At 43.8% G+C, this 19,301-nt stretch overlaps 1 protein-coding gene across 2 annotated transcripts in view; it reads right to left on the bottom strand.

Annotated features, from left to right (window-relative positions):
- The window catches only part of efna5b (ephrin-A5b), a 100,356-nt gene extending 81,318 nt beyond the window's left edge, over positions 1-19,038 (bottom strand). For both annotated transcript variants that reach the window (XM_037098594.1, XM_037098595.1), the window contains exon 1: positions 18,914-19,038. In XM_037098594.1, coding sequence (XP_036954489.1) covers positions 18,914-19,038 — 125 coding nt within the window. The remainder of the gene's footprint in view (positions 1-18,913) is intronic.
- Positions 19,039-19,301: the final 263 nt, after the last annotated feature.

The raw sequence follows: 19,301 nt of genomic DNA, 5'->3' as shown, positions 1-19,301 counted from the left end.
AGACACAGAGAAAACAAAGCCCGGAGAAGAGGAATTAAACTGGAAGTAAAACATCAGCAACAACGGACACACTAACATACAATTCCACAGGGTGATCAGCACGTACAAAGCTAATGGTTTCTCTATGGGGGTTTCAAGGGCCACGACGGAACAAATGGAAATTGCCACTGAGACTTCGACAACTCAAACCCTAACGATGGAAGTGTTTACACATTAATCCATATGATAAGCCGTGGCAGTCGAATAATAACACATCAATCATGAATCCCTTCCCTCGAACGCTGTATCCTGTGCGAGTAAAATAAACATATGGCCGATCGGCACGTTGCCGCGTGACATTTAATTAATTGGCCGTTTGCGTCAAAAAAAGCTGCACATAAAAATAACACATGCTCAGACGAATGTATCAAAAGAGGCAGTCGCTCATTCCTCTGTCAGCCATGTGGGCATTTAAACAAAATGCCAATCCATGGGTATTAGCAATGGCATTTCCTGATGAGCCTTCTTTTCCTTAATAGTGCAATAATTAGGGCTGGAAAATGACGAAGTTTCACTCGCGACAGTGTTGCAGAGAGACATATGTATTTCTGTGGCGTCGCTGCTGTCCATAAAAAACACAAATCTGTGTAGAGTGACTGCACAGTTACATGTGAATATGCAGAAACGGGGGACCATTAGCGAGGCAGTTAATGGTGGAATACAATGATAATGCATCTAACTGCTGTACAATCTAATTAGTGACACCCTAATAAGCCATTATATCATATTAATGACATTAACCGGGGGACTGGGAGCGCCGCGACGAGGGCTTGTGTCAGGCGCATGTTAAAGGTCACGAGGCAAACGATTAATAGGAATGCGGGTCCCCATCGGATCCCGAGTCAGAAATCATCAACTCGAATTAAAAGTGAAACTGTGGTGCTTTATGCGCTGAGTCTGCACATAGATCCGAGACGTGTCCCGGTCCGCTGTGGGAGGAGGATTCCCTCAATTAACTTCACAGTGAGACAGAGAGGGGTCTAATCCATACCTGCTAGTGCCAATAGCATTCCAGTGCTGGCACGCTGAGCCAAGCAGTAAATAAATAAGCATACGAGCTCAACGAGGCAGACCGGCCAATTCAGTACGTGCTACTGCGGGGATGACCGAGAGAGAAATCCACAGGAGGGCTTTGCTGGTATTGTCTCCGCACACCAGAGCGGCAGCGTTGTTTACTTCATATCGTAGTGTTGATTATTAAAGTTTCCTTTAATTAAAATACTTTTTTCTCATTTGGGATATCTTTTAAAAAAAACAAATTATTTGCGTATAAAAAGAATAATTGCAAGACAAAAAAAAACAAAAAACAGGCATTCTGTTCCTCGCAGTTTCTCTGTTAATAAGATAAAGGTGAGTCTCTAAAGAATTTAAACACTCGAAAAGATAAAAACAGTCATTCCAGAGGAGTGCTGCAAAAGACAGCTCGGTGCGGCGTTCCTGTAGGAAGTGAACAATAAAACAAATCAATGGCGAGCTTGTAAATGCTGCTATTTTAGTTTGGAAAAAGAAAGAGACTGGGATTGGAAATAACTGGGTGAGACCAGAATTAACAGGCCCTCTATCACTTATCGATCCACATTTATTACTTTTAAATGTGGGTAATTGTGGGGGGAGTTTGGTGCAATCTCTGTCTGCATCTTTATAGAATGGCTCCAGTAGGTGTATGGGCCTTAAGTGCACTCGTAAATTGTCTTTATGAGTTTCTGAGACATATCGCTGCTAATGTTTCCACCCGACGGCTTTATGGTCACATTGTAGCGACTCTGGTGAGAGATACTTTCTAATATATTGCAAAAGTGATGTTGACAAAAAGAAATATACGGCCTGGATCTAAAGCTTTCGTTTAAGTGATAACGATGTGTTTGGCACGGCAGCCGAAGTGTATGAGCGGCTTGTTTTAGGAAATAGACAAGAAGAACGAAAGAAGAATTTCAATTCAAGCGACAAATAATCGGCCGCTAGTTCTGTGATTTATATGCTGTGGAGGAATGTGGCAAAGTACTTTTACTTGAGTACTGTGCTCAAGTCAGATTTTACTTACTGGTAATTTGCCTGAGTATTTCCATTTTGCACAGTTTCCTACATCTACATCTCAGAAGATATGGCAATTTTTACTATTGTTACTAGTTTTTCAGATTAAAATCTTCCGTACCTTTCTGTCTAGTGAAAACCATCCAAACATGCTGATTTTGAATAAGATTCCTTCTGATACACTGCAGGACTCAGTGTTCCCTGATGTGTTGAGATTAGATAAATCAGCTATTTACAAACCCGCCTGAAAATGCAGCTTGTCACAAAACTGAATACAAGGCTGCTTTTTCTCTGAGATAAAATGGTCCTCGTGGGATAGAGACGCTGTTATTACAGATAATATTATAGAATACTGTAGTGGTAGTAGTTTCATTAGTCTAAGTTTAAACTTCTACTGCAGTAAAATGCAACATTCACATTAATGCTGCAGTAATGTTAATCTAATAATATCAGACAAAACCAGGGATGGAATGTAGTCAGATACATCTACTCAAGTAAATATTGTCATTTTGACTCTCTACGTATATTGAGTAATTTAGTTACTAGTTACTTTGCAGATTGCAAGCTGCATTAGAGTCAAAAGAGTGAAGTTTGAAATGTATTTATTTCATAAAAGGTCAAATAAAAAATAATTAAAAAAGCACTTATGATCAGTTGGGCCAATAATCAGTCAACCCACAGTAAACCTTATATACACACATAAATATGTATCTACTTTAAATTGCACTTTTGGTACTTTGGTACACTGGATCTAATACTTGTACTTAACGATGTGTACATTTACTTGTGATACTTTAAATCAGTTTTGCTGAATTACATACTTCCACTTCAATGCAACTTAAACTTTTACTGGAGTATTTTCAGAGTTGGTATGTGGTTTTCCCACCATGCTTTTACTCAGTCAGTGTATCTGCCATACATGTAATAACCTGATATAATCGAGCAAATCGTTTACTCTTGTTGCGATTAGAGGGCGAAAAGCTGAAGTAATAAGACAAATCAGGAAACCGACCATAGAAAGAACAGCATGTAATACTGCTGTGATACTGTGTGTGTGTGTGTGAGAGAGCATTGGCGCACACTGTGTACAACTCCCTGCATTATTCTCCAGATGTTCTCTTTCACAGCTCTGCAGAAAAGACTACCGGCATTCAGCCGCCTTTTCTATTTTTCCGTCGTCCCCACTCCTCCGACTCACACCATCCGATCCCTCCATCAAAGCGGGGCCACTTTGCCAAACATGATCTGTGCCTGTTGTGTGTTGGTTTGGTTTCGAGAAGCGGATTAAACAGTTCCCACCAACCCTCTGATGTGGACCTTATCTCAGGTTTCTCTTGACACTGGCAGCGCTGCGGTGTTATTAGAAGCTAAGGGGCTTTGTTATGGAACACAAAAGGCAGAGCTAGGCAGTAGTTAGTGAGGCTTTGTTAAGGGTCAGAGAGGTGTTAAATAGACTACACCTGGGGGCTGTGTTAACACCTTCACCTGAGACATTCAAACTTCCACGGAAGGCTGTTCCATTCAATTGAAGGAGCTCACGGAGAGGACTGGAGGGGAGATGAAAATCTTTTTCAGACAGAAATGTCCAACCATATAAAATATCGAGCGCTGGGAATAAACTGATTAAGTAAAGATGGAGGATGTGCAGCGAAGGGTTAATGAAAATAACAACGTGGAACAAGACAGCATGTTTATCTCCAAAGGGTGGAGTGTTCTTATCGTCTCACTCAATCCCTCAATAGACGGCCTCTCTTTACTATTGGAACGGAGCCAATCAGGGATCTTCTCTGGAGGTTGCCGTTTATTGATCATTGTATCACATGGTTGTAATGTGATGTCAATGCCTCTCTTACCTGCCTGAGCAAGCAGGTAGTGAATGAAATCTACAAATCACCGTTTGCAGACAACAGAACAGTTGTGATTTCTCCACCCCAATTATTCAAAAAGGACAAAAATAAAATATTCACTCCGGAATCAAGTTCAATTTGATTAAAAAAAAAAAAAAAAGTATTTGCCCACAGAGGAGCCCCGGAGTAACTTTGGGGGAGAAAACAGACCACATTCTGGGCCAGCTCAGCGTCAGGCCTTGTTACTCTGGATCCCCATCTCCTCTCCCTCCCACCTCCTTTCATCCCCCTCTTATCCCCTCTCTCTTCTCCCCCTCTCAGACCAGTCTGGCTGGCCTACACACGCGATCCTCACGCTAGCTGGGCCTAAGCCCCGTAAAGGCTAACACAAGCTCAGTGTAAAAACTCCTATAGGGGCCCACCTCCGTCCCTCTGTCCCCCCCACTACCCCACAATCCCCCTCTTCCCTCCTTGTGCTGCCTGACTACACTTTCGCTTCGCATTACTTCTGCTATTCTAACTTTTCCACTTCTGAGCACTATCAATTATGCACTAGAATAACAGTGGGGCCAGGCTTGGCAGCAGGACATAAAGGCCGATTATGAGTGTGAATAATTCAGCCATCTTCGTGCCATGTTCCTCTTACCAGTGATACAGGCAGGATGGCTTTGCTGCTAATGTACGACGGCAGACGCAGTCTGACCTGGCCCTAATGTAAGGACAGCGCTCTTCAGGGGGGAGGATGGAGAGCCGGGGAGGACATAAAAAGTGTGGCTCTGCTGCATTATTAAAGCAACTGCAAACCTGATGTCACTCAGTGATCGACATGTCTGACACTGTCGCAGACGCAGCTGCTGACACCTGTCAGTCTGTTAACAAGAAATCTGTGAATCCAGGGCCGATCATTAAACAAAGTTATCTAGGTAATGATGTAATTCATCAGCGACTTCCGAAAAGCACAAATAAGTGATAAACTAAAAAAAATACTTTCTAAAAGAGCAGACAAAGAAAACAAACTCGCACCATCACAGATGTTCGTGGTTAAGGTCACACGAACCAGACGAGCAGACAACCTCCAACCACCTTCATGTTCGCAACATGTCTACCTTGATTTCATTTTTCATGAATTGCGTGCGAAGGTTTGCACGTGCTACTCTTCTTAGAGATCACAAACAGTAATGAATATTTCATCACTCCACCCAAAGCTAAGCACGCACTCTAATCCAATACGAGGAATGTGATGCATCTCTTCTCCCACAGGCTAATAATCTGCGTCGACTCGGTTCCTCATAAAAAGTAATGCCACTGAACTATCTGCAATCTGTGCGCCTTTTCCATAAACACAATGAGAAAAAGGCAAGTTTCAAAGTTTTAAATCCATTAAATACGACTGAGGGAAAATATGTGTTAAAGGTGCACTACGTCGTTTTGCTGGAAGAGATTTGAATCAGAAGAGAAAAATCTTTATTGATGGATTTTTTATGCCTAAACAGACTAAATAAAAAAGATCTTGGTTTTCATGATTGAATAAACTGAAAAAGCAACACAATTTTATACTGTTCTTCTGCGGACCCTGCCACCTTTCTAGATTCAAATAGTGTTCTAGGGACCTTATTGTTTATATGTTTGAAACAGTTTGTTTAATCAGTAATGGAAAAAGGTCTACATTTTTGAGTTTGCATTATTACTTCATTATTATTATTATTATTAAAACGTGTTAATAACTAAACTGCATACTGTACCTTAAATAACTATCTATTGAAAAACAAATCAGAAATGATACATATGTGTGTGTGTGTGTATATATATATATATATATATATATATATATATATACATTTTTCAGATTTTGTCAAATAAATAGATATTACTGGTAAAATTCAGAAAAGTTAAAAATTAATTAAAATTCATTTCAGGGCTTTTGTATTGGGTTGCATTTTCATTGTAAGATGTTATCTTGTCAATCACTTTATATAAAAAAAATACTGTGTTTTAAATTAAGACTTAGCAATTAGCAATTAGCAATTTTTTTTTTTTAAATTGAGGAATTTTATTCAACAGCAGCTGCTACTTCTTGTTCATCAATTTGATGTTTTTTTTTTGTTTACTATTACATTGTAATGTAGTTTATTTTAAATAGATGCTATTAAAGTTTCTTTTTAATCTTAACTATTAACAATAACTATTTTTAAATTGTGTCTTCAATGTCAAAATGCTCATTATGAACATGAATTTTCCACAAAGTGTCTTAAAAATGTCAAAGGCTCATTCACCTAAAAGCAGCCAGGCCAAACACTGTGTCGCTCCTGGAAAAAAAAAAAAAAAAAAAAAAGCCCCTTCCCTCCCTGTTATTTGTGCTTCCGTTTGCTTCGAACGCACTAATCCCGGCTGGAATGTCTCCGGTCGTGGAGTCCAGCGGCTCCGAGGAACGGAACAGCAGGTGAAACTGAACTCCCTGACGACTTGTCCCGCCTCACAGCTACTCCAGTAGTTTCTACTGTACGGTTCAAGCAGCCCCTCTGTTACACAAGAGCCCAAATGTGCCGGAAAATTGCATTTTTGTGGAATTTGCGATAATAAATTAAAAAAAAAAAAAAAAAAAATCAAACACATTAACTTTTCAAGAGTAAACAAACAAGGTGTTATTCTTAGACGCCTGTTTTTGTTGTTCCTGCTGTAACTAATCCCAGTCTGGTGAATTATGGGCAGATTATTACAGATTATAGATTATTCGCCTGCCTATCCAGTTATCCCTGCCGAGTAGCTTTAATCACAGTTGCCTAATTGATGCAATTTCTGAGTGTCAAAGTTTCAAATCAAACGCTGCTTCGAGCAGTGCTGCCATTTTTAAACCTCTTTGCAGCGTGCTACGTTTTTTGTTTTTTTTTTTTTGGTTTGGCCGCCATGTTTCCTGACACACATACACGCACGCTGTAGCTCTGTCTCTCTGTGTTGGAGTTGAGCTGAAGTGGGGAGGGAGTTAGGGGTGGTGCATGTTTTTAAAAAAAACATTAAAAGGCAAGAGAAACAGAAAGAAGATCAGGAGGAAAGCGAGAGTGTAGCGCCTGTCAGTCATGCGCTGCAGCCACAACACTGAGCCTAATGCTGACGGTGGGCATGCTGGGTCACCTCAGCAGGACCCCTTGAGCCAGGTACAAGGACGGTCCAGTTACAGATTTGATCATCCTCAAATGCAGGAGGAGAGGAAGGGAGGGGAGGAGAGGACAATATGGCACGAAAACCAAAGAGCGGGAGGAAGCCGACTGGCCTATATTCCAGGGATACTTGGCGGGATGGGGAACAGAGGGCATGAACTGGGTGGGGGGGGGGGGGGGATTAGAAAAAAAGGAGGGAGTTGTGTCGGAAAAGACCCGATGTTTGGTCCAAACCACAGATGTTGTACAAGCCCGGAACCAGACCACAGTCGGGAAAACCGTCATCGCATCGCCAATTTACGAGGCGAGGCGATGACTGTCTCAAGGTGATGTTTTGGCTTTCAAAGATCAACAGTGAGATTAAGGACTTAAAAAAAAACAAAAAAACTTTTGTATGCATGACAAAAACACACTCCTTAGGATGTAACCATAGGCAGCGCTCATCACCTCTGTTTATCCGAAGGGCTTAGGCCACTTTGGGGACTCCCCTTAAGTCTCACTTATCTCATTAGACCCTTAAAACTGATTAATACGAATGCCAGCAGAGGCCAGCTCAAGGCTTTCTTAGGAAAGGAGGGAAGGAGGAAAAGAGGAGAGAGGGATGAGGGTGGGGGGATTTTAGAGGGAGGGGGTTTTTGTGTCTCCGGACAATGAGCTGATGGCTTTTTAAGCCTCTCAGTGGCTCTGGGTTAATACCCCGGGCTGCAGTCATGGGATAGGCCGCGGTTCAAAGGCTGCTGCACTCTAAGGCTCGCTGCTCGCTGATTTAGAGGAAGAAAATAAACAAGCAGGATAAATACCACATCTCCTGCAACTTGAACCTCACTCAAGAAATAATGAACTGCCTTTCCAGACCAGAGTGGTGTGTGTGTGTGTGTGTGTGTGTGTGTGTGTGTGTGTGTGTGACTTTGTCAGTCTACGTTCTTTAGGGTGTCACATTTGGTTATGTGGGATAATGTTTGGAGTAAGCCAGACCAGTCAGTTCTGGGCTCAGATGAGAGGAAGGGGGTGAAGATGGGATTTATCACACATTCCCGGGATCAATCGTTTTTCCTTTCGGGGCATGGAGATAGAAAAAAAAGAAAAACACACACACACACACACATACACACAGTACAGTTTCACACAGGAATACCAGCAACCACACATAAACAAAGGCTGACGTGCACACGCACACCGACGCACAATGCAACTTTCACAAAATGGGAAAAGTATCAAGCGGCTCTCGGAGGAGCAGGCTCAGAGAATTGGGTCAAGAATAGTGCTGTGCTCTGCTATAGTAAAGGGTGTGTGTTTGTGCTGCTTCATTAAAGCGGGCCTCCATGCCGAGGTCGGCTCAGGATAACCGCGTGCACACACATTCACAAGTTACTACGGGCACGGGTTGCCAGCAAACAGACATGGATACCCAAAAAAAACCAAAACACTCGCCGGTTCTAACATCAAACCCAGATTCAACTGTAGCTGTCAGATTCACTTCTGTGTTATACATTTTTAAACATGATTTAATATCTGTTTGATTCCAGACTGTTCTCTGCACTGAGATCAGACAGGCATCTGTTGCCTCATAAAAGGCCGGGAGCCAGGAGAGTAGATCTGGAAAAAAAGAAGATCCTCTCATGCCAAAGTAGCGTTCGATGAAGTTCAGATACACTAATTTTGAATTTGGATGAGGCTTTTTTTTAACATACAGTATGAAAGATTGTAAAATTGTGTTTAGTTTTTCCGTTTTGTCACAATGACACGAGCGCATCATCTCGTGACCTTCACCTGCAAAGTAAATCTACTTCTGAGGACAAAAACAGCTCATTCTTGTTGCACCAATTTGTCTCCGCAGCAGATATATAGCATTTTGGAATGAAACCCTCCATTAAGCCGCTACATTACACACACCCCGGCGTTCCCGACTGTGATGCATGCGTTTCGGTGGAAAATGCACTTTCAAGGGCACAGTGTGCAGTGTGTCACAGTGGTTAAGAGCAATATGCAACTTAGTAGCGCAGCGCCAACCCCCAAGTAAACACAGTCCTGTGTGTGGGAGTCTTCGGTGTCAGAGGAAACAAAGCGGGGGTCTAAAAACCTGAGCAGGCTTAATCCTCTCCTTGTAGAAAAATAGCCCCCGTGTCACTAAACCCGGACCGCAAAGACGACACCTCCACGGGGTGAGGACCCGGAGTCCATCCCCTGGAGAACCACCACCAACCAACCAACCCACCACGGGAGGCAGACGGGGGGCCAGCCAGCCACATGCATCTTTAAACCCTGGCAAGGACAAACAAGGAGGGGAGGGGAGGGGAGGGGAGGGGAGGGTGAGCTGGATGGCATGGAGGGAGGCAGATGAGAGGGAGAGAGACAGAGAGAGAGACAGATGAGAGAGAGAGGATGGATAAGGCTAGTTGGAAATGAGGGGAGCTGCCACCTCTTCCTCTCCACACACTGTGTCACCCCTGGCTGCTTCATGCCCTCCCACCCCCCCCCCATGTCTGGCGCTCGCGTTCTACTCCTCCTCTCCTCCCTTTTTTTTCTGTACTACATCTTCAGCTGCGTGCTCTCCCTTTCCCCCCCTCGCCATTCACACCATTCTCCCTTACTCCTCTCCTTTGCCTTCCCTTTTTTTTTTTCCTCCTCTCCCTCCATTTAAGCGCATGCATTACTTTCAGCCCCGACTATGTGGAGTGGACAGAGAGAGCAGAACAATGGCTGCCTTTCAGTCTCACGACCCAGTATTAGAGCGGGGGGGTGGGGAGGGGGGGGCATTGGCTGCTACTATTTTTTTTTTTCTCTACTGTCAATTCAAAACAGGCTAATGCAGCTAGCTTATTATTGGCACGTCTCGCCAAAAAAACGGTAGACTGAACAGAGTGAAAGCGACATTGTTTTGATTGTTTGTTTGTTTGCACTTGTGTCGGCGGAAAAAAATTGTGGCGGGAGTGGGAATTTCTTTCACAAAGAGGTGTTCGCATTAGAAAACGCGGCCCGGGGATCAATTAGCCCCCTCGCCCGAATTCACCCTTTTCACGGGCCGCGCCAACGCAAACATGGCAAAACAGGGCCGAATGAAAACAGGAGAAGGCGCCCAAGCCATCCAAGAATACTAACCACATACAGGTGAGGAGGTGATAACACCGTCTCTGGCTAAAAGTAGCTCCCTGTGACGTCTAAGATTTCTATTCGGGGATATAAACGTCTGGAAATAAACCAAGGCGATTGTCTCGGCAGACCACACGATCGTACAGCCCCTCTGTGTGTTTCTCAGGCCCGCGAAGGCGAATTACCTCATGAGTCATTTACAACTGGCTGCAACCCGTCAATTAGGTCTTTATTCACAAGCTGGAGATGTGTTCTCTTCTGGGATCTATTCTCCACACTGCTGCCCAGCTAGAAAAACATCCATCCACTCCCCCGCAAGCCCCCCCCCAAAGTTAAATAAGGAAAACGGCAGTGTAAGGTCCGAAGCCAGTCTACCATGAAAGGAATTATCTGTGGAAAATGTGTCTGGCGAAAAAACCTCGAGCGGTCTCAATCGTTCCCGTCACATTTTCCAGTCGAACATTGACCGGTGACAGAAAGAGGGGGGAAAAGACATTTTTTTGCTAACCCATCAGTTTGTTTTTTGGCCATGACATGCTGCTGTAGTTCCTGTAAATACAATATGAGTTTGACAGTAAATGGGATTAACGAGGTCAAATCAACCAAAGCAGAAGGAGCTGGTTTAAATCAAGCCAGTCGCTGTGTAGCTTTCATTCACAAACTGTACACTTGAAATGCTTTGGGCTGAGAGCAGAGGACACAAGAGGGGCCGTCAGACCTCTCTCAGTAGCGCCCCTTTCTGGTCAGGGGTGATAGATCAACCGAGCGTTACTACAGTAACAGCTGCTTGTAAGCCTCCATCTTACAGAGGAGCTGAAGAAGGATAGGGTAGCGCCATTTTCAGCCAACGAGGACTTAAAATACATAGCGAGATGCCTCGACTGTAGATTTGACCCTTTTTTTGGACCAACAGCAATCCTGTATTCATGTTTCCTCCTTCCTGGGGTCTTAGAAGGAAACATAGGCCTTTTCTGAGAACAGCACAATAGATTTTTCTCTTCCTCCGTCTCCTGTGTTCACACTAACAATTATTCTGCTCAGGTGTTCACAGTCAAAATACAACTTTGGACTCGCCAGACCTTTTTTTTTCCCCTGCAGCTCCTCTGGGGTGGCACAGAGTAACTTTAGGGAAAATAAAGCAACAGTTCAGGAGGAAAAAAACCCAAAACTTTCCATAACTTTGAAATTTGGAGTGAAACTGAGACAGTGGGAGCAGGGACAGAGAAAAAATCTGCCCCTCGACAAACAAACACATGCATCTAGCAGAGAAGCAACCGACTAGCAACGTTTATTTTTATCGTTCTCGCAAAAGAATAGACGTCCTCGCGTCGAGCTTTTGCACATGCGGCCGTTGCATAAGCTGGTTAATACTTTATTGTTTCCAAGTACAGCCATACAGAGAGCGTTCCTTTGAAAGCCACGGGTTGAATGGGGGCAAAAAAAGACAGATCGCTCAGCTGATAGCAGCGTTTCAGCACTCCGTCTGACCTTGGGAGTGATTACTCTGAAAACAAAAACCTGGACATTAAAATCTGATTCCCCCGAGCGAAAAGGGAGGGAGACATGCAACTGAACCGAAGCTGCCATCCAATATTGCACATAAGAGATCCCATCTGCTCCTAATGTGGCAACTGACGGCAATCTTTTTAAAGTTGCACTGTGTAGTTCTGGGTAAAAAATTCAAATGAAAAGGGAGAGATCTTCATCGACTGATTTTTTTCTCTGCCTAAACAAACTGACCTTAAACGCAATGTTTCACTGTTTTACTTTGTCTACATTTGACAGACCTCACCACCTTTTCCTAAAACTAGGTAGTGCTCCTTTAAGGCTCCAATTCAACAACATTAACCTTGGTCAGGCTAAGTAATATTTATTTAATCATGAGCAAACTTTGGATTTCTGGTAAATAAGTGACCAAATTCAGGTAAATAAGTGACCAAAATGAAGGTCAAAATAAATATATATATATATATATATATATATATATATATATATATATATATATATATATATATATATATATATATATATTTGAGATTTTCTCACGAAAATCAACATCAGAGCTGCACAATTAATCACAACAATATTTGAAAGATGGCCAAATGCAATTTTTTTATAATGGAGTGCTGCGTTGATGCCCCAGCCTACAAACCTGCTTCTCCAGATGTAAAGAAACCACATTATTTTAATACAGGGACTCCAATAAAGGTGGCATCATCATGATTTGAATAGTTTTTACCACTGAAATTGAAAATTGTGTCGCCAAAACAACCATTCCGCTAATTGTAAATCATATCACAATATTTGCAATGAGATTGTTTACCTCATCCTGCAGCCCAACAGAATAATAAAGTGCCTCTTTTGCAGGAAAAAAAAATCTAATAAAAAAAAATCAATTAAGTATAAAAAACAATAATTCAATATAAATCCAATTTACAATATATATACAAAATTATAAAAAAAATAATAATACGGGTTTGGAATGTCTTTTTCTGTCCAGTTGTAGGCCGCCCTTTACGTCAGTAGGATTAGCATATCCAAGACTACAGCCTGACCACCAGGCACCCCCGGTGACAGGGCTGCTTCTGTCCGCCGCATAGCAAGTCCACAAGGGTCACGGCCAAGAGTCCTCCCCCTCTTCCACCGCGCGCTGAAGAACAGCTGCTCTGCCAAGCACATTGACTAAGCATTGACTACTGCCTGCTGGGCTCATTTTCTAGTTAATAGAAAGAAAGAAAGAAAAAAAAAATCTAATTTAAATGGAAAGTGCATTTACAGGTCTGGTGAGAAAACACGGAGTGCCATTTAAAAAAAAAAAAAAAACTAGCAGAATTATTACAATCGCACTACAGCATCATCACAGTCTTTGCTGGTTCCTGTGTTTATTTGGCTGCTACCCTCCTGCCCCGTCTCTCTCCCTCTCTCTCTCTCTCTCTTTTTCTCTCTCTCTCTTTGTGTCTCCCACACTCGCTTGTCCCTGCGGCTCGGTCGGTGCTCGCGCTCTGCCGGTGCCACGGGCATAAAAGAATGACGGAGCGAGGGGTCATTAACGAGAACTAATCAGCCCTCAGACTGAGAGACAGAGGGAGAGGAGTGGAGGAGAGGAGGAGCGGTGGAGAGAGTAAAACACAGCTCCGAGCGAGCCAGTCGAAAAACGATAAGGGGGACAGGAGGGCGACCACGGGGTCAGAAACGACCTACTTTAGCAGTCAAAACTTGATTATTATAATTGCATATTGTTGTAAATACACATTCACATTGTTGTTGTAGGAGGCAGATGGGGTGTATGGACTACCTTCCTTTGTCAGCGTACAGTCTCAGCATTTGCACACACATGCATGCAGGCACAGATTGACGATACGTTTTTTTTTCACGTCCCACTGGTCTGTGACAGGTAATGAGAAGTCCAAGGGAGAAATATGTAATTATCCTGACATCTAGGAGCCTGAAGGGGAAGAAAACAAGCCCTATATGACCCCACGGCTCATTTGGTACATTGCATGCACGTGCACACACCCGCATGCGCTCTCAGACGCGACTGCAACAAGAAGCAAGTTGTCTTTGACGCCAGCGAACACAACTGCTCTACTCCAGCTCCTAGTTACAGTGCAGGAATATATAAAAAAAAAAGAAAGAAATTACAAAAAAACTACAACACAGAGCAGCACGTCAGAAAAAAAGGCTTTCCAGGCTTGTTTGCTCAGCTACAAATTATGCAGCAAAATACAAATCACCTTGAGCAATTTGCATGACCACAACCGCATCAAACTGTTTATGTTAATAACACCCCTCCACTTCAAGGAGAGCTTCTAGTTACTAGTTTGTCATTCACAGGCCAACTTTCTGCTTCGTTATTCCTCGCCGTGTGTGTGTGTGTGTGTGTGTGTGTGTGTGTGTGTGTGTGTGTGTGTGTGTGTGTGACCTCTCCCTGAGCTCCTCTCTGAGTGTGCCTGACCTCTGCGCGTCTTTCTCCACCATCAACCGTGGAGGGACTCCCGAAATATCTAATTGTATTCATTCATTTTCTGCGCCCGGCAAGGAGAGAGAGGGAGTGAGGGTGAGGGAGGGAGGCAGAGAGACAGAGAGAGAGAGAAAAAGCAGAGCGCCGAGAGGCAGCACAGGAGAAAGGCAAGGAGGGATATGGGGAAGAAGAAAGGGCACAGGGGGGGTGGAGAAAGGAAAGGAAGGAAAAGGGCCGTCTCTTCGGCATTCCAGCTGAGACATCATTAGAGCCGCTGTCTGTCCCCTCATTAGAATAAATACTCACAAGCAAAGACGGTCAGCGAGATAGCAGAGGGGTCAAATCAACCGAGAGAGAGAAATGTCCCTTTCATTTTTAAGTTATTTCAAACTGAGGGAGAACTCTCCGAGGACGGGACAAAAAAAAAAAAAAAAAAAAACCACGAGATTTACTACAAGCACCCTCAAAATAACTTTCCGGTGGGCAAAATGCTGAACACGCACGAGAAACAGTAGGACAGTCTGAACCACAAATGGTAGAACCTAATGAGGAAGGGTGCATGTGTTGAGAAGAGAGACGGGGGAAACAGAAGATTCTTTTTTTTTTTTTTTCTCCTGAAAAACACAACACTTAGCAAAGTCTCTGGCTTCATGCTGGAGCTGTGATACACAACGGTGGACCGAAGCCAACAACACAGCATGGAAATCCCCTCGGCCCCTGACCCAGACACCGACAACACAAACACCCAGCAGAAACGGCCGTGCCACCGCCAACACAAATTAGGACGCGCTAAAGCAAATATAACATGTCCACACTTAAACTGCTTGTAATTCGGACCACGGGAGAAGCCACATAGAAGGAATTCTAACGTTGTTGCTGACAAAAGGTTCCGTTCTCAGACACAAAAAAAGTCCTTATCTGAGATTGCCCATTCATTGCTGCCTGCTAGTCCGAGCTGTGAACGTGTCCACACCAGTGTGTTTTGTCTACCAGCGAGTCAAACAAACCCCGCGAGAGGTGACTACTCGAGGCCCTTTGGCTTATTTTTGTCTGCGTCTACTTCACACTTTCTCCAATCACTTTTGCAATAAATGTCACATTGCAACGAGGCAATCTTTGGGTCACTTTTAGAGTAAATATTTTCAGTTTTAAACTTCAAATTAGAAGTTAGACGACCCCCCCTCTCCATTAAAGAAAAAAAAGGGGAAACACATGTCAAAGTCTGTAAGTTAAACAGTTTTTCGTTGGTATTTCCATGTGGAGGTTTTCATTTCTTGCTGTGTATTTCAGGTGATTAAGTGAGTAAGCGGAGCGTAACGTATTGCACACCACGATCCAACTTGGGCACAATGAATTAAGAGCCAAACAGATTTTGTGACAAAACCCCAAACTCAAACTACAGCTTTAGTGTGATGGATTATGTAGCCGAGGGTAATTGTGGAGTCTGTGGAAGGGGCGCAAAAGTTTCATACGGCGCAAAAGAAAATGAATGGCAACAAATGGCCCTCTTTTTCCCTTTTTTTTTCCTGGAGGTAGTAAAAAAACGAGCCTTGAACCACCGTGTTCAGACAACAAGGATGAACATGGAGAAGGATTCGAACGAGATGCAAAAAAACAACGGAATGATCCTTTAAGTCCTATCATTACTCGTGACAAATTACATTATTGCCGTTCATTTATTTCCACTGTAAACCTAACGCGTGAGCTCTGACGTGCCTGCTTTGTGGTCACGGGGCGTTCACACGGTAAATTCTAGGAGCAGCCGAGCTTTCGGTGTGACTGTGAAGCCTCGGGAACAAAGGCAGGCGCTGGGCAAGTCGCGTTACAGTGCCACGCCAGCCCTCCACAGTAATGCATGAAGAAAGGGACTCGATATTTATTAACTGAGTCATCAATAAGACAAGTTTGCTATCTCTCCCTCTCGCTCTCTCCGTCTCCCCCCCTGCTCAGCTGTTATGTTACCTTTCTGGCTTCCTGCCTCAGCCCCTGCAGGGGTGAGAGTCAAACAAACTCTATTTAGAGTAAGTAGAACGGAGTGACTGGTGTTAGCAGCATTAGAGTCTCGCTGAAAAAACCTGTTTCCTTTCTTCCTCGGGCAAGTCGGGCTTCAGAAAAAAAACGGATGAGGCTCAGGAAACTATCTATTTCTCTGATTTTTTTTTTTTTTTTTTTTTTTTTGCTCTGAGAGTAAAAGAAAAGGAACGACATGCATGCAGCCGAGCGGAACACAAAGTCCTGGTTTCCTCTCGCTCTCCTCTCTCTCTGTGCTTCACTGCGAGTGTGTCAGATCACAGATTAACAGTAGTTTCGCTTAAATGTCCCCTTTTTTCTTTTTTTTTTCTCCCCCCCAACTTTTCTTTCTTCACTCAAACTTGAGAAAACTTGTCAGCACATCTGGAAGGTATCAAGTTAACCGAGCGGCGAGACAAGTCAAAACTTTTTCTTTCCTTTTTTTTGGGTCGAAAAAGAGAAAATGTACTGTCTAATGAAAGTGCGTCTATCAACGGCAGGGATCGAGATCTCGACTCAAAACTGTGTTTGCCTCCGTTGGAGAAAGCCGGTCCATAAATAAACAGCCGGGGTAGAGAACCTAGACCACAACAGTCACGGTCTACGGTATATCAGGCCGAGAATCTACGCACCCTGCTAGACCGGCCCCGGCTTCAGGAGAGAGGGCTTACAGTCAGCCCCGCGTTTGTACCCCTGACCACTAATTGCTTCAAGCAATAAATCATGTTTTCCCCAAACTTCAAGCTGAGTATAAATAGTTGTGCAACAAATTCGGCGTATGCTATTAATGGCTTTGCGCGCACTCGGAGGGTAAGCTGAGGATTTTATTCAACAAATACTAAGTGCCGTTGGCAGTTGAGTGAAAGATCTCTGTAAACTCCGGCAGCAGTGTTTAGACTTAATAAGCCCGGGACAAGGCGGCACAGTCCGAGTCCACGAGGGACTTTTAGTGGGAAACGCTGTCTCGACAAACACGTACACCGAACGCTGAGGTAGACTCCCTCTCTCTCTCTCTCGGAGCAGAGAGGAGGAGATCGCACAACATCTGAGAAACTTTTTATTTTAACTTTAGCTGTCCTGCTCCGGTGTGGCCCAACTGAGTCAGCAGCACATAAATAAAAACCCTCGCTTCATTGCTGAGCCTAACGCTGGACACACACTTGTTTTCATATTAATTCACTTTTTAGTCCTGAAACATTTGACAATATATATGTATATGAACTTTTTTCTTTTTTTAGCAAGAAGAAGTGGGCCTCTGGGTGAAAAAATAGGGGAAAAACAATAAGTAAAGTTTCATTTGGGGAAGTTTTGTCAATTTTTGCACTCTGTCACGTAGAGTTCAAGTTTTCCAAAAGTTGCCAGTGGGACAGTCCAAACTGCACAGCCATCTCCACACTTGGTGGAATTAAAAGAAACGTCTTCACAGTTTTATATAATCACGCTTACTTTGGATTTTGTCCTCAAGGATTCATTTAAACGTCCTCTGCGGTTTAATTTTAGCAAGCAAGTCTATTGTTCCTTCGCTTCACATCTGAATACCTTTCAAACCAAAGTTCATTTGAGGTTTTTTTTGTTTTTATTTATTTATTTATTTTTACAACTAAGTGCTTAGGTCAAATGTCAGTGATCCAACACTGTAATGCTGCACACAGACACACACACACAAAAAAACCTTACTGAACATTTTTTTTTTTGCTCAACTTCTCCAGGAAGCGTTTTGCTCTCATAAAAAGGTGATTCAAGAACTATTTGGGAGATTAATAGCAGCTGAGCTCTGAGGAGCCGTGAGCTCTTTAAAAGAATCACCATAATATTCTGGTGCTTCAGCCGCACCGTGTGTCTTCTGAGTTTGTCATTTGTCTGCCGTGGTGCCCTTTTTTTTTTTTTATAATCCTCGTGACTCAATGTGCTTTCAGATGTGCTGAGGCCGTTGTGTGCTCGTACATGTCATCGTGGCAATTGCGCTGATTTTCGAGAGGAAGCTGTTTAATGTTGACTGATTCTTTGAGCTCTCGCTGCCTACGTTTAGTGTCGCCACTCAGAAAATTAAAAAAAAAAAAAAAAAAAGAAAGAAAAGAAAATGCTACTTCTGACACAGAATCACGTTCAGCAGGAGTCCTTCTCACAGTTTGGCCTGTGCGTGCGCCTCCAACTTAAGTTTCCCAGTGACCTCACACAGTCTGAAGTAAGTGAATGGATATGGAGACGGATCTGACGGACTTTGTTCTTATGTTCTGGTGTTCAGCCCGCTTCACATAACTGGTGTTAATGGGTCCAGCGGGGTCCAGGCTGAGTGCGCCGGACAGAGGAAACAACACAACACAATGCTCCAGGCTTTTTAACACGTTGTTCAGCTGAACAATTCACACTGAATTACCTGATATTGACACTATCGACAGCGGGTGAAGAGCTACAACAGCAGCAGACGCTGGACGTTACGTCCAGGCCTCATCATTACGCACGGGTTTCTATCGCTATACTTTCCCGGGAGGACGCGCCGTTAATAAGCAGCCACGTACTGGAAATAAGACACAGGAGCCCCTTTACTCTCCTGTCCCTGTCCCCAGCTATAGCCTGTACCTACAGCTACTGGCATTATGCCCTCACTGCGGAGAATAAACACACCGATGTGGTCCAGCAAGACTGCGAACCCCGCGGTTCATGCGGACGTAGAGGGAGACGGAACACCGCCGACCCCGCTGTGGTAAAAACAAAAACAAAAAAAAAAAAAGAAAGAAAGAAAGAAAAAAAAAACCTGCCCGGTGTCGGGAGCCACTTACTTGGCGTTGGTCCGGTTCCAGAAGACGGCGTAGCGGTCGGCCACCACTTTGGAACTGGGCTCCTGGCTAAATACACACATCAACAGCACCAGGCAGAGGAAGATGACCATTTCCATTTGCAGCATCACTACAGCGAAACTTCGGCACGTTATTCCTCTTCAAGCGGGTCGGGTCAGTCGGACGAGTTGCTCACGGGCGCTTCAGCCAGGACAGGTGACGGCGGCGGGGTCTCGCTCACATGTGGCCGCGCGCGTCTGGCGCAGCTTGCGAACGCTGGACAAACACAAATGCGCACAACGCGGAGAACGGCGAGGACGTGACCATTCGAAGGGGACACTTGAGATGACACTTGTTCAGGTTGACGGGGGATTTGAAGTTAGGAGAGAGG

The sequence above is a fragment of the Acanthopagrus latus genome, chromosome 5, assembly GCF_904848185.1.
Source record: "Acanthopagrus latus isolate v.2019 chromosome 5, fAcaLat1.1, whole genome shotgun sequence".
In the NCBI taxonomy this organism is placed as follows: Eukaryota; Metazoa; Chordata; class Actinopteri; order Spariformes; family Sparidae; genus Acanthopagrus; species Acanthopagrus latus.
The sequence above is the reverse complement of the archived record's forward strand: the minus strand, read 5'-3'. Positions and strand labels throughout refer to the sequence as shown.